General features: G+C 40.3%; 1 protein-coding gene across 5 annotated transcripts in view; it reads left to right on the top strand.

The window, feature by feature from the left end:
- Positions 1-15,749, top strand: part of LOC110982909 (aryl hydrocarbon receptor nuclear translocator homolog) — a 47,660-nt gene that overhangs the window by 11,042 nt on the left and 20,869 nt on the right. For 2 of the 5 annotated variants that reach the window (XM_022241680.2, XM_087137480.1), the window contains exons 3-5: positions 8,557-8,608; positions 14,462-14,509; positions 15,270-15,308. In XM_022241680.2, the coding sequence (XP_022097372.1) occupies positions 8,557-8,608; positions 14,462-14,509; positions 15,270-15,308 (139 nt within the window). Of the gene's footprint in view, positions 1-876; positions 1,299-8,556; positions 8,609-14,461; positions 14,510-15,269; positions 15,309-15,749 lie in introns of those variants that run through there. The other 3 variants (XM_022241683.2, XM_087137481.1, XM_022241682.2) reach the window with 3 other exon arrangements.

The raw sequence follows: 15,749 nt of genomic DNA, 5'->3' as shown, positions 1-15,749 counted from the left end.
TTAATTTGACCAATTACATGAGCGACTGAACCCTTTTGTTGTTATCAGTTTGTAAACGTATTACCAGCGGAAGGCGTCTCCTCTTCCTTAAGCATCAATAGACCTGTAGCAAAAATAATGTTACGCTTTATTTACATGCATGTGCGCTCTCCTATGGCGGTGAGGTGTGACGTGATCCATGAGTGGCTCTATGAGGAAAGCACACATGTAAACAAAACGTTGTGAAGGTCTGTGTCAATTGCTTAATTTAACTCTACCCCGTCCTTATGTAATAAGTAGTCAGTATGTAAGCATGTTAACGAATTGATTACAAGAAAGTGTTTAGATTTGTGTTTACTCGCTAAACTCATTTTTGTTGGTCAGAGACGAGTAGGCTGCCGTTGTCCGAATGCCTTGAAATAAAATCTTGGTCCCATGGTCAGTTTAATGTCTCATAATTCTGTCAGAAACAATCACATTTGGACGTTTGATGTCTTTAAAAACACGCCGCGGCTTTCCAACCATAGTCTGGTATTCTGAGTATAATTATTTTGCTTGAATTTTTAGACACACTGTATTTGCTCTTTTGAATTAAGACATGAAGATGCGGAGGGGTTTCCCCTGTAACTATGACACTACCCCTAGGTACATTTACACAGAAAGAAATCATGAGCATTCCGCAAAATATACTTGATGATTCAATTTTGGAACCCGGTGGGGTTCTGCACCGTACAGGTGCTCATGATGTATTATGTCTGTGTCTGTGGTGCGTATCGTCTCTTGAAATGTAAATACCGCCCTCTCGCGGGTAGTGTGCGTGCAATGCAAACTCGCTGGTATCCTGTATCATCGGATACCAATGGAACAAACAGCAAGCAAGTTGTTGAAGATAATCTACGTACTGCTTTAGTTTGCATAGCGAAGTGCATCTGATTTCGATTTTGGCTTTCGTCAATCGTCAGGAAACCTCTCCGCATGGTCTGCATCGTCTAAAAAAAAAACAAAACAAAACAAAACCAGCCATTACTGGCAGACTGAAGTGTTTGCTGCTGGTGAAACGTTTGTGCATTCGTAAGGTGCGATTTTATGTGCTTCAGGTGCAGGAAATTTACACATCATTGGAGGAGTTCATTTTTTTGTTCACGCGTTTCCATCATAACAATCAGTGTTTGCTGTCATGTTGGCCATATCGTCTTGTGGTTGAGCGGGGCAGCCATCCATAGCCTAACTCAGTGACACACCATTCAAGTTGTTGCCGATTAGGCCTACCTGGTGTCAGAATTATTTTACTGCTTCAAAGCTGTCACCAATCATGGCTGGTAAGTGGTTGGAATTTTTTTTACAATGAGCTGGGTGGGGGGTGTGTGGGGGGTGTGTGTGAATTTGTTTCTGTATTCAGTTGGGGACCCTGAACAATAGAGGACAATAACTTAATAAGGTCCCCGATTGACAGAGGGTCCCCGATTGACAACTGTGTACAAAACATATGGTGGTCTTCTGAAAAGTTGAAGTACAAACAAAAGAGGAACAATAAGGGGTCCCCAGTTGCAGTCAAATACACACCTTCATGGGGGGTGGGGGCTAGCCCAGGACCAGGTGGACTCCTGACCGCACAATGTTATGGAGGGAGTCCAGGATATGAAGGATCTAAAAAAGGGTGACAAATTTTATTACTGAAATTTTCAACACAAGTTCTAACCTTTTAAAGATACCATGCAAGCTTCTTGAACATAAGTCATTGGCATATTATTAGTAGACACCTAGCCTGGGAAGGGCATGGTACCTTGACTACTAAACAACATGGTTTCAGGAAGCATCACTCTTGTGTCACCGGACTAGTTTTGACAACTAACGACTGGGCTGAGGCAGTAAATGCTGGTAAACAAGTGGACATAGCCATATTTGACTTCGCCAAAGCATTAGATACTGACCTCCATGAGCGTCTGAAAGCTAAGCTTCATATGTATGAAATTCAAAGTGGATTGTCAACTTTCTTTCGATACGTAAACAAAGAGTGGTGTTCAATGGATCTAGTTCTGATTAGGATTCTGCAGGTTCCGGTGTGCCTCAAGGCACAGTCCTCGGTCCTCTTTTATTTTTGCTTTACATCAACGATATCACGGACAATCTTCCGTCTGAAATTTGTCTTTCTGCTGACGATTGCATTTGATATAAAAATTTCCACAACTGGGCTGTCTGCATCGCATTCCAGGAAGATATTGATAGGCTAAACTCCATGAAAGGGCCTCTACATGGTAAATGCAATTTAATATAAAGCAATGCTACAACCTGCACATGGGAAACAAAAGGAAGAAGATTTGCAATAGTTATAAACTGGATAATCATTCCCTGGCAATGAGGGATCATCACCAGTATCTGGGAGTCTTCCTCTCCCACAGATCTAAATGGGATTACCATTATGATTATATGATCAAGAAGGCTAACCAGGTCCTAGGTATGTTGCGTAGGAAGTTAAAGCAGTGCTCGAAAATGGCAAAAACAACTGCTTATTTAGCTCTCGTTGGTCCACACCTGGAGTACACTTCAGTAGTACAGTGTATGTGATCCCTTCGAGGCTAAATACATCAATAAGGTTGAGGTGGCGCAACGACATGCAGCACGCTTTAATTATTAACAGCTTTAGAAGAGAGGCTAATGTGACCGATGTATATAAGACTTAAAGGTTTTCATGGTGAAAGAAACTAGATCTATAGTAAAGATTGCGGTAACACCATGTATTTATCTCTTCTTTGAGTATGTGTGGTTCTGAGAAGAACCGGGGAATAACTCGACGTTTCGAACAGTGTACTCTGTCCGTCTTCAGGTGACCGATATAATCACATACCTTGGGTGGAATACCCTAAAACAGGGTCTTGAAGCTGCTAGATCTTGATGAAACAAATGCATTTGGGCATATCTGCTATTCCGAAGTCTATTGTCAAGCATGCTTGCACAGACCACGTAGAACAGTCATTGGAAATAGTTCTCAACTTGATTTGCCGCACAGCAGAACTGAAGTGCATAGGAATTCCTTTGTACCCAGAACTTGTAGAGATTGGAACAGGTTTCCTGCTACAATAGTCTCAACAATGTCAATCAGCTCTTTTGGGGATCAGGTTCTTGACTTTATTAGATCCAGGGATAGGAACTTAAATTAATTAGGCCTCACTCCATCTTCTCCTGTGGCTATACATGGATTCAGTGAATCTGTTGCTACATGTACGTACTGAAGAAGAAGCCAATTTCACATCTATAACTTCTGAGCATACCTCCACAGCCGATAGGCAATATAAATTTGACACATCACCACAAAAGACAAAAACGGCACAATAATCTCGGTAATTCTTGCCATTGTTGTGGACTGTTTCCAGCCGTTATCCAGTGCAGTTCGTAAAGTGTGCACATGTAACTATTCGGTGTATGAGATTCCGAGCTGCATACACGCACATAAAGCATGCGCAACTTTGGTCCCGAGCACACAAAACATCGGGGGTGAGGCTGTGGCGTTCATTGGTGATGGTTGGCCTTACATATACATGCACGTGCGGAAGCTGAAATTTTGGATTTGTACTAATCCTGGCCATTTTTTTTCAGCATTTACATTGCAAGCCTTTGTATTGTGTGTCAACAGGTAGATCTAAAAAAGACTGATGAAAGGTGTCCACCGAATTCAATAAATGTTAGGGGACTCCCAGCGGCGACATATCTAGCTTTTCATGTTGGGAGGGGGGTATTAAACAGCAAGGCATTGGCAAATTTCTGTTGCTACCAAATTAGTCCTATTTGTTGAGTTGTCCCGCTTGAGTTGAGTTTTCTGTTTTGTCCATTTTTTACTGACTACATTTTTTAGGACTTCAAAACTTTTTCCAAAATGCACAGGCACAAATTTGTAGTTTTAAAAATAAATTAGCCTGACGTGAGAGTCAATAATGGCGAATAAAAATCATGATACCTTTGGCCTTCACTTGTAACTTAAAAGCAAAAAATCACATGCATGTATTGTCTTTAAGATTTATTGAATTTTTTTAAAATGGCACATTGTTAGTTGATCCATCGCCCGATAACCAGGTACAGTAGAGTTCCAGCATGACGATAAACTTCAACCTCCCAAAATAAGCCAATGAGTTTTAAGCTCACTGACAATGATGTTCAGCGACATTTCTTCGCTGGCAAAAACCGTTGGCAAAAATATCGAAAGGCACTAATGATTACAGAGGACTCCAACAATTCACTCTTTGCACACTGCCGCCATAGGCATGCAGAGCCTCGATCCGACAGCTTTACATAATAAATAGAGCTGGTTCAGTGATTCGCGTGTTTGTTGCTTAGTAATTTTGCGCATGCTGTGTTGGTTCTTATACCGTGCGATTGGACAATATTTCAAAAGCTGCGTTGACACGTTCCTGACGGGATTGTGCAAGCTACCAGTTCGAGGCTCCGGCTGCTTGATGTGAGGCAAATTGAAGTAGGCCTATATGAGGCTGAGGGTGTTAAGACAGCATCTCCTCCCTAAAAAAATCCAGATTTTTTAAAAGTCGACACAGTCCAGCTATCTGTCCACTGCTCAAAAATTCAACTACCTATACTCACTGCCAATTTCAAATTCAGTCTGCTTATTACGGTTCTGGTTTACAAATAGGAAAGGCCAATCAACAGCACAATTTGTGTGATCGCTGCTTACTGCATGTACTCCAGCACTGCCTCTGCATGCTCTGTGTTCCCGATCTATATCATCACTCTCGCCTGTTCATCACAGTCATCATGCCTGCAAAGTTACATTCTTTTTAATTTTACATTTTTCAAGATAAGTTACCATGGTTACTGTTCCATTTACCATATTGTGTATGGTACATGTACATGTACTTTATCAATAAAATATACGAACAAATTAACCACTTCAAAGAGATTGTTGATGGCCGTCATTCCCATTACAAGCACCCTGTATACTTGCATGTGTGACGGCGACTATGCTGACCAAGGTTTTTCTTATAAAATAGCGCATTGTTTTGCAAGTTTATGTTTATAAACCTAAATGTAAAGTTGAACAAAGATACAAACATTATAGGGATAGCCCAATGGGGGTGTTACTGGTCAGTCTGAACCCCCGACCCGACAAAAAACAGAATTTTTTTTATATCAGCAGGCAGGTTATATTATAGCTGGGTACCAAGCACAGCCTCCGTGTAGCTGGTGTGAAACAGTTCTTCACTGGAAATCGGACTTGCGTAGTGCATGCACGCAGCTTGTATTCTAGTACGTGCATGCACTTCACAACTCGAGAACAGATGGATTACGTCTACAACCGTGAAAATCTAACATTGTCTCTGAGTGTAATTTCCTCGATATTGCAGTCCATGGTTTGTTCTGAAATTCCTTAACCCCAACCCCGATGAATAAACATGATAGATAAGGACATACATTTACATGTAAAGAACATGTAACTGTGAAATGAGTACATGTAGTTTCTTCTACATGGTAAACCAAGAAACAAATTGTACAAAATTTTTGGTCGTGTTTTTTATACACAAGTCTGAGAGCCTGGATATCAGTCATAATGTAACTGCAACATCAGTCCCAACTACTGGTAGGATGCATGTACTGGGGCATGTATGGAGGTACAATAGAAACATGATTACCTCACTGTCCCAACAGTAGAGCTGTAATTGTATTACATGTACATGTAGACGGGCCGGCCCAACTACAGTACAGTGTACTTTTACAGTCAGCAAATTTCCATGGAAAATGTTTCGACTGTCTCCAAGTATTTGTGGCTCCCTGAGAGAATTTATCCAAGTTGTGTGGCATTTCAACCTTTTCATTGAAAGCTAGCGCGAGTTGCCAATAATCCAGATGAAAGGGGGTACCTGACAAAGTTTCAACTCAGTGGAATCTGTATATTCTGAGAAAAACAATATTCTAGGATTTTGATTTGAGATCATACCTGAAGTTGCTGTACCGTATTTCGAATTGCACCTGATTTCAGCATCTGTGACATGTTCTCATGTTCAGTCGAATGCAGCTTCCGGTATGTGATGTCACACACTGAAATTGATGAATAATAGTAACCCATGCAGGCATACATGTACGTATGTCGTGTCAAAGTTTGGGCACCTGCCCGACGGCAATTTTCCATAAATGTATCTTTACGCACGTTTTCTGAAATTGCCGTCTTTTATTTTCTCCAAAATGAACAGCCACCCAGAACGAATAATTTTACCTGAGTTTAGTCCCACAAACCCGGTACCGGTACATGTGTGCTTTTCAACAATAATTTTGTCAGTTACGTGTACGTTATGGATAACTGCAAGTGATGGACTAGTGTGCAAATTTCAGCATGTCTACCTTGGCTATAAAATACCCTGTATATGAAATACCCTTGGCTATGAAATACCCTGTATAATATGAAATACCCTTGGCTATGAAATACCCTTGGCTATGAAATACCCTGGCCTGTAATGCCAAAAATAAGGCTACATACATGTATGTAAATCAGCTGGACAATTGATATTGCATACAATGCTCAAGACAATTGTCCCTGGACAGGGTGAGCGGCAGCAACACCTGGGACCTGCCATGAGATGTCCAATGAGTAGAGACCTTCATGAGGGGAGTTTTGAGGGATATTCCATGATTTGTCTCTCACCTGATTAGGTCAACTGTACCAGTTCATTGTTGTGTCTGGTACACTGTGGGGGATTACTGTCTGTCTAGACAGTCCGCACATGATTAAAGACCATGATGCAATCTTTGTACTTGTATCGTGGGCCATTTGAAGCTAGATATGGGACAGAGAGAACCCCCCTGCCTTTGTGTTGGTCATTGTTTGATCAGAATCTCAGGAATTCTTTACAGACTTCTAGGGGGGATGTGTTAGGTACCGGTAACAATAGTTTAGAGTGTGCATAGGGATTTGACATGTAAGGGGGGTAACCTCCGTCCCATATCTTGCCTGGTATATCATGGGCCTACGCCTACCGGTATAGAGAGGTTCTGCATGGCTGCCATCTTTCTGGTAACTGCTTTTCTTATGGAAGGACAGCTCAAAAGGTCTACTCATGTCCTTGTAGAACAAAGCCTCTTAGATAAAATGGCTGCCATGCGCACCCTCTATATATTATATGTACAAATCAGGTTTTCTCCATGAACTAGTGCAATGTTGCTGTGTTACCATCATTTTGTACACTATGCACATGTAGGTCTGTGGTTGTGCCTTTGCCTTGGCATTTTGCCAGGTTTTTGGATGGGCGGTAATATACTGGTAGCCCATGCAGAATGAATGGTGTTACATACTGTACATGTACTGTACATGTATACATGTACATTACATGTATAGTACATTCATTACAGACAACACTGAGAATACGCTACTGCCACAAAAAGAATGTTGAAATTTGGGGGAAAACGCGGACTAGTGAAAATGCTGGCGGACTAGTAAAAAGCCATCACTGCTGGTCCGGCTGGCAAGTGAGAAAAAAGTTCAGGGCAAACGCTGACATACAGTATACGTTACATGTACATTCATTACGGACGGCACTGAGAATGCAGTGTTGGATACACTGACGTAGTTGCAAACCTGAACATCCAGGCTGGATGCAAAGCTAAATTACACATACATGTAACATGATTGACTTCCATGGTTCCCACTGCTGCATACAATTTGAGCCAGCCACCCTATCCTAGCCAACTCAGTGGTCAAGACCAGTAAGAAAAGACAAACTAAGCAAGCTTGTTTGTGATGTTTTTGTATTTCTTGACCACACTAACCTCGTCCATTGTATTGAGCAGTGTGTCCCCAAAGCTACCAGCTCTCATCCTGGAATTAAATCATTTGCATAAAAATGACATGGATGTTAATGAGAAAAACCATATGCAGCAAGGTATGAGACGGAGAGAACCCCCCTGCTTTGTGTTGGTCATTGTCTCGCAGGAATCTGGGGAATTCCTTTCAGACATCTTGGGGGGGATGTGTTAAGTAACAGTAGTCTGGAATGTGTATAGGGATTGGACATGTTGGGGGGTACCACTCGGTCTCATTTCTTGCTGGGTATAAGAAAAACATATACATGTACATGTACATGTAGGCTGGTGCCTGACCCTGCTGTGAACCTGTGTTCATTCTAGCATGTGGTGTCTGGTATTAAAACACAGAGTCAATCTTCAAAGTGTTTATTTTGGGGACCAAATTTTTTTCCGACATTTTCGCATTTTCCTAATTACCAGTATGATCAAAATGGCAAAGAGGGATTGCTTCAAAAGGAAAGTAGATGTACATGTAATCATTCACAGCAAATGTGAGAACACACTCTGTACACAAGATAAATTGTTTCCTCATTGTAGCTGCATTCGGAAAAGATTCCTTTCCAGGGATTGCTACTGGAAGCCATGCCAGAAATGAGAGTTACCACTGGGGATGCGGTTGCCTCAAACATTGACCCATGCACTTAGAATGAAACAGTCCAAATACATGTATTTGAAAACAAATGAAATTGGATTTCCTTACAGGAATGCCAAGTTACGTTGTTGGTTAGTAAAGTTGAATCTGACCGCAAATAATATCCTTTTCTCCCCTTCATTTAGGAAACGAGGATCTTCCACCCCAGCAGATGGCGCAACGCAAGAGGAAAGCAGTGTGAGTGTACCCTATATTATTGTAACAAGGAATTTAACCGTAACAGTCCCAAATCCACCAATTTCCATACGATCTTACATACATGTACACCCTTGAAGTGTAAGAAAAAAAGATAGTTCTACACTGTAGGCAGACATAAAAACATACGCTTACATTCCAAGAACTCTTTCATTTAATAGTATTTGATTCAAGGTCAAAGTAGACTGACCTTTAGATTATTTGACAAAGGTTGTCAAAAATGTAATTTCAGTAAACTACATGTAAAATGTTGTTACACGTACACATAAACATGTACATTGTACAATTTTCACGTAAGTGTGCCATTATCACATGTGGGCATGTTACAAAAATACAGTGAACCATCTTGCATTTAAGCAAGTTCAAAGCCTCAACAACTTTTTTTAAAAATTGTATAGGGGGGCTTGTTGTTGTACATACATGTACATCTACGGTACTTCATGCTGGCTGACGAATGAACACATAGGGGTTTCTTGTGCCTGTAACGTGGCAAACGTTTAAACGTGTTCTGGCAAATTCTGTATTGATACACATGTAGTACTGGGGCGATATCTACATCTATACTCATCCCGGTGCTTGAGTGATTTCCCAGTGAGTTTGTACCGGCGCGGAGCATCAAGCTAATGCGTAGAGGTTGAGCATGTGTGGAGCACTCAAGCCATGATTGGGCAAATGTCATTCTGTGACATAGGGAGGTTACAAAATGAAGTGAGAAGTGTCACACAGATCTTGGACAAATGACCACCAAGGGTCATCATTTGTAAAGTCCAACTTTGTAAAAGACTGCGGTTGTGGCATCATGTGGTCTTTACAAAGTTGGTACATGTACATTCAGCTGAAAAATAGTACTGAGCCTAGGACAAGTTCATTGTGAAATAATAGCTTTGGAACAATTAACACAGGTTCCGTTTACAGGTGTAGGCTGATGTGTACAGACACTCTCAAGCTTCAGTGATCCCCGTTACTGTGACCATGATTGAGATCATGAAATTCACATGCATTATGTACACAATACGTGTACATGTATAGTACGTGCATACACACGTACATGAACATGAACTGGGGTACATGTACCATATCATTATCAATGTTTCCTTGATGGATAAGGGTGCAGTATTCTAAAATGCATTCAAACCAATACATGTACGGTACATGTACATGTACCTCAAGATCACAGACACATACCGGTACATAAAGTAATGTGATCACAGGATTATTTGGAGATTAAAAATTCGATCCAAGGCACATCCGTATTTCTGACTCGGATAATTGTAGGGAAAAAACAATTACATGTACAGTATACTGTCCTATTACTTTCACTAGCAAGTATTGAATGTTGTACTACTGCACATTAATAACGTTCATGGTGAATATTACTTGAATGTCATTTACATGATACATGTACCGCAGGGTGTGGAAAGACTGCATTTTTTGTACCATCTCACTCACTCTAAGTAAAGAGTTACCCCCAAATGTGTACACAAAAGCCCAGACTCGCATGCGTGTTATAACGCACGGACACTGCAAGAACCCAAGAATAGGGCTCTCTTCATTCATGTCATTAAAACAGGCCGGGGGAGGGGGGGATGCACAGGTACAAAGGATGATCATCAAGCGGCTGTACTCCCTCAGGAGGTGTGTGTCGTGACTGGCCAGTTTACTCTCTGCCAAGAACGAACTCAGAGCGTACTCTGGTCACGTACCGTACCTTGATCAGTTGAACGAGGGAGTTCATTAAATATATTTGCGGCGCATTCTCTGCCAGTCTTGGCCGGATGCTGGTCCATTGTTGGAATTGATACCGGTACAAAGGAGAATTAGATATTTGCATAATCAGATTCAGTAAGTGCTTGTTTTATTCACTCAATTTGTTGTTTCCTCTTTTTTTCTCCTTTCTTGGCCATTTTAACTGCAATGAATTTAATAAAATTTCCTCCCAGAATACTTTCAGTGGTCACGCTCAGATGGATACTAAAAGTAATGTATTTTTACATAATTTACTATGTACATGTACATACATAAATTGTGTGCAAATCCATGTTCACATGGAAGCTATTGCATTGGAAATAAAACTGAATAGGAATGTTAAGGTGTTGACAGAAATGGTATGCAGTACTTTGCCTACCCTGTATGGTTTGTGGCTCCATGGATGCACATGTTCTGTGCCTTATTCTGCGGAATAAATACACCTGCCGGTACAGGTGTGTAGCATTCCCATTGTTTACATGTAGTTTGTAGAAATACATTTACATGTATTTCTTCCTATTTTGAAAGCACTCTCAGGTGTTTTTTCTCTTGTGCATTTTGTTCCTTCCGTACATTGTACAGGCCTGGAAATTACAAGTTTAACTTGTTATTTTTGAAGAAGGTAATATATATATTGTACATTAAATAATTGCATTTTTAATTAAGAGATGTTTAAAAATCTTATGATGGAGACCACTTTTGATCAGTAGGGCTTAATTCTGATTCATAAACTTGGAGGTACTGTGTTACATGATAGTACTCAAGTATAGAACATGTACATTGTACATGTATGGTCTGTCTGTGTGAATCCAGGCTTACTATTGTATGGCGCTCATTTGTTGACCCTGCATACTATAAATTCAAGGAGTTTCTACAGAGTACTGCTGGTACTGGTTCTCCTTGCTCGAGTGCCAATATCAGCATCTAAATTGCAACCCGCTGTTTTTGAGGGGCAACTGAAGAGCACCCGGGGAATATCTAAAACGTAAGAGAGGTGGGTAGGTTTAACTTGCTGTGTACACAAATATCCGGTGGCTAAAAAGGTTTTAAAAAAGGTCAGGGAGGTGCAGTACCAGACACATACATGTACTGTACATGTACTGTACTTGTACATGTGTTAAGACATCCACTGATTAGTATGCATAATGTGTACATTTACATATATTGTACATGTACGGGTACATACAGGTATCATGTCCATCAATGCAGTGTACACGTGTGTGCCCACATATGTACATGTACATGGACATGTACAATGTACATGTAACTGATTTGTACCAGTACATGTGGAGGGGTGTTCACTCAATATGTACAGGAGTCTCTCCTTTGTTTACATTGAAAGTACTGTGTACATGTACCCTGGTAAACATCTACATGTATGTAGGGTAACACCTGTTATGTCCATCACATAAGGAATTTAAGTGGCCTTGATTCTGTGTACACAAGAGATGGAACAAAGAGGGTTATAACAGTGAGGCAAAGAGATATTTTACAAGAATAACACAAAATATTGAATTGAAAATATCTCTTATGTGGTCTATTGAAGTTCGTATTCTCAATAATGTTAGAAGGCACAGTACATGTACATCTGTAGGTAGCAGTACATACTGGTACATGTCCCTGTAAGTTCAAAAAACATGTACGAAAGTACTCAGTATTGGCATCTTACCTGTAGTTAAACAGTTTGCAAATACATGAAAGAACAATTAAAACTCTAAAACTACAGACAACTTGTCAGCAAACGAATATATCATTCATAAGTAAGATGTGCATTAGGGTTTTTAACGTGTACATGGACTAAGGGTCGAAATTTGCGTTTAATTCACTGACTGTTTAGCAACATTTGAATTTGCTCTTTACACGTTTGGCCAACACAAACAACAAAGGCCATGCATGTCAGCTCTGTTTCCACCTAACAAGTACATGTAAGTTTTTTTAATGCAGGTACAGTACATGTAGCTCAACAAAAATGCATATACATGTATGTCTTATTATTGACGACATAGGACTTTCAAAAAAACAAAAAAGAAAGAGAGAACGGAGGGGAGATGGATGCAATTTATCACTGTGTAATTATGAGGAATACATGTATATTCATTTGGCCTGTTCATCAGCAGTATACATGTATGTTCTTTCTTCAAAAAAAGATTCAATGTTTTGTGGAAAAAGTTATACACTTAGTTTTTGCCATAATTAATGTCAAGAAAAGGAGGTGAAGGAACATTATTTAATTTATCCAGGGCTGTACAACAAAGTGGTAATCCTTCACTGCTAAAAGAAAGCCTGGCTACTGGCCAGGCAGCATCCAGGCAGTGTGCCCGAGGTGGCCCAGGAGTTTCCATGGTAATACTGTTTCTTGCCTAAATCTGGAACTGTGCAAGTGTTACAATCCTACCAGTGGCTGCTTTGCTTGCAAAGAATCAACCATTGTGTCTAACGGAATAATAGAGCTGTCAATCACTCCTCAGGAGATTTCTTTTTCTGCAGAGCTGGGGGTAATTTATTCTAGATTTTTTTTTTTCATTGGGACTTGCCGAGCCACTTGAAAATAATCATTTCTTCCCATTTACATGTATTTTTTGGTGTATTGGCGTCTACGTCAGATAAAATCATGATATTAAGTATTAAAACCACTGAATAGTTTTGTTCGATGTTTAGACAAATTAAACCTTGGGCAGGGTACTTTTAGGCTAGACTGGAATTTTTTTCTGCTCGCTCCAAAAGTAAATACTGGTAGAGTCCGTTTACGCTTTTGCCTGACCTCAAAAACGAATAAAGTGGGAATTAATGGAATTTGATATGATGCAAATACTGGCTGAATACACCAGAAAAAATACCAGAAAGTAAATTTTAACCTTTTTTATTTGAGTGAGATTTGGCTATGCAAAAAGCAGATTTGCAGCACCGCGACGGGGATGCATCTCACTTGTGATTGGACAGTCACCATGTGAGCGGTGCGCCTGTGCTGAAGCTGAGCGGGTGGCGGCACCAAAGCTATAGCCACGGCACACACAAAGCTTCCTCCATCCAGTTTGGTCACCACATCAAAAATTAAACTTTGTGAAAACTCCAACAATTAGTTCCATTTAAAGGTTTAGGAAAATCTCTAAACGGATGTACATGTATATTTTTTTTGTTTAAACGTCTGACCCGTACGATGTACCGGTAATTCAATATGCTGTACTGGTATCCTCCACATGTACATGTACGAAAAAATTAATGCCATTAACCTTTTTTAGTGATTTTTCTCCTTTTAGTTGACAATTTAACTTGCTCCTCCTAAGTGCAATACATGTATTTGTTGTTGGTGTCGGCGTTATTGTTTTTGTGGCTGTCGTACATGGTTTATTTGGAAATTTGTAAATAGTTTTGACTGAATGGTAATTATTAATAATTTTGATGGTTTTAATATTATCAATCATTATGAGTCCCACGACTCACTGAATTGATATCGTTTTTAAACCCAAATAAATAAAAAAAAATAAAAAAGCATGTATGATTAAAAATCTAGCTTGGTAATTTCCCACATGCAGCTCCATGAGCTCCATTTAAAAGTGACGGCACATACATGTACCGGTACATTGGTACATGTACGTACAGTGAACGTGCACAGGTACTGTACACGTACGTGTACATTTTATCAGTACATTGTGCATTGTGCTCTGAAGGTATATGCACCGGTACATACATGTATGAAAGGAGTGCTGGGACACTATTGCCGCATACCGGTACACACATGTAGTACATGTACATGTATTACATGTACATGTACTACATGTACATGTAATACATGTAAATGTACTACATGTACATGTAATACATGTACATGTACATGTAATACATGTATTACAGAGAACGATACTGGACAAGTTTTGAATGCTTCGTTTGCTTGTTCCTAATGTAATAAAGGTGCTGTATGCTTGGTTCTTTCGAGATATCAAGGGAAGAAAAAGTGGCAGTAGATTACTGGCATGTACAGGTACATTCATACATCTTCCGTAGGTCTTCCATTGAGTTTGATGCAAGTGAGGGTTTTTTTCTCAGGCAAGTCTGGTTTAGTTATTTTTTCTCCCATGTTTGTTTTTTCAGCTCCGAGGACGGAGAGGATGAAGATACAAGTCCCAGCAAGTTCTCACGGTAAGCCGCCAACAATGATCCGTGATCTTTGTTACGCACACATGATGGCTCTAAATGGTGGTTTTGGTCATTCCTTCTCCTCGTCAGAAGATTATGTTGCCTGGAAGTGAAATCATCCAAAAGTGCAGTGATTCCAACAAGTCATTGTGCAGACAGTTGTTGGGAGTCTTTCTCAGTAGAGGTCCATTAGTATGTGGTTTGATGAAAGACTCGAGTGGTCTCATGTACTGTGAATCACTCATAAATGATGAACGGTCTTAACTGTCGACGTATGAGCTGTGTACCAGACAAAATGCCAGAAAATAAAAATAAAATGGTTGAACGCTGGTGCCATGTACATGCATCAAGAGAAAAATAGTCTGTGCTTGCTGGACAAGAATCCCTGCTTGATCAGCTTCTGAAAAAGCTGTTAGAGAGCTGGTGTCCAGTCTTCAGCCCAGATGTTTGTCTACACAGGTACCGGGGGTATAGATTTGCATGCACCAGTTTTAGTTCGCCACCTTTTTCATTGCTATTCATTGACAAAAATGGTGCTGTTAATTGAAGTTTCAGGGGAGTTATGTTTTTGGCAGAAGTTGGTTTCATGTTGTGAACAATGTGTTCCTTTGGTTGTACATGTAGAGCTCACAGTTGCATGAAAGAGCACGCCCCCCTTGTTTTAGTTAAAAAAAAAAAAAATTCCTACAGCTGCATGCTCCAGCCCTAAAGCAGCAGGGATGTTCTGGCCAAAAAAAAGTCTCCCGTCTTTCTTTTCCCACAGAAATGACGAGGACAAACCCGACAAAGAGAGGTTTGCAAGGTAAATATCTTGACAAGCACGCACCAGCTCGGATAAATTACTCATTGATTTGACTGGAGTACTAATGCCGTGCTAAGTTACACATGTATTCCGCCCGATCCGGAGCTAACAGACTTATCGTACATGCGGGTACACGTCCTGCGGTCGGTCCTCGGACGAACAAAATGAGAGAGGAAAAAAGGATAACTTCCCACTTGTTTCCGTTGCGCACATACATGTACATGTAGTTGGAAGGATGTTCCGTGTTTTCCTTTTGTGTGGTCAGCAACCTGTGGTGGTAGGAAAAAAGGAAATGAGAATGTAGAAAAAGGAATGCCATGCATGTCAAGTTTGCTGTTGGTGACATTGATGCTACATATGCTGTATTATTGGTTGAAGGGAAATGTCAGAAAAGTAATCCAGTTATTACATGTAACCCTTATAAGGAATTATTGCAAAGAC

The sequence above is a fragment of the Acanthaster planci genome, linkage group LG05 (assembly GCF_054643075.1).
Source record: "Acanthaster planci isolate LZ-2023a linkage group LG05, COTS_SCS, whole genome shotgun sequence".
Taxonomy (NCBI): Eukaryota; Metazoa; Echinodermata; class Asteroidea; order Valvatida; family Acanthasteridae; genus Acanthaster; species Acanthaster planci.
This window is presented reverse-complemented; position numbering and strand designations above follow the sequence as displayed.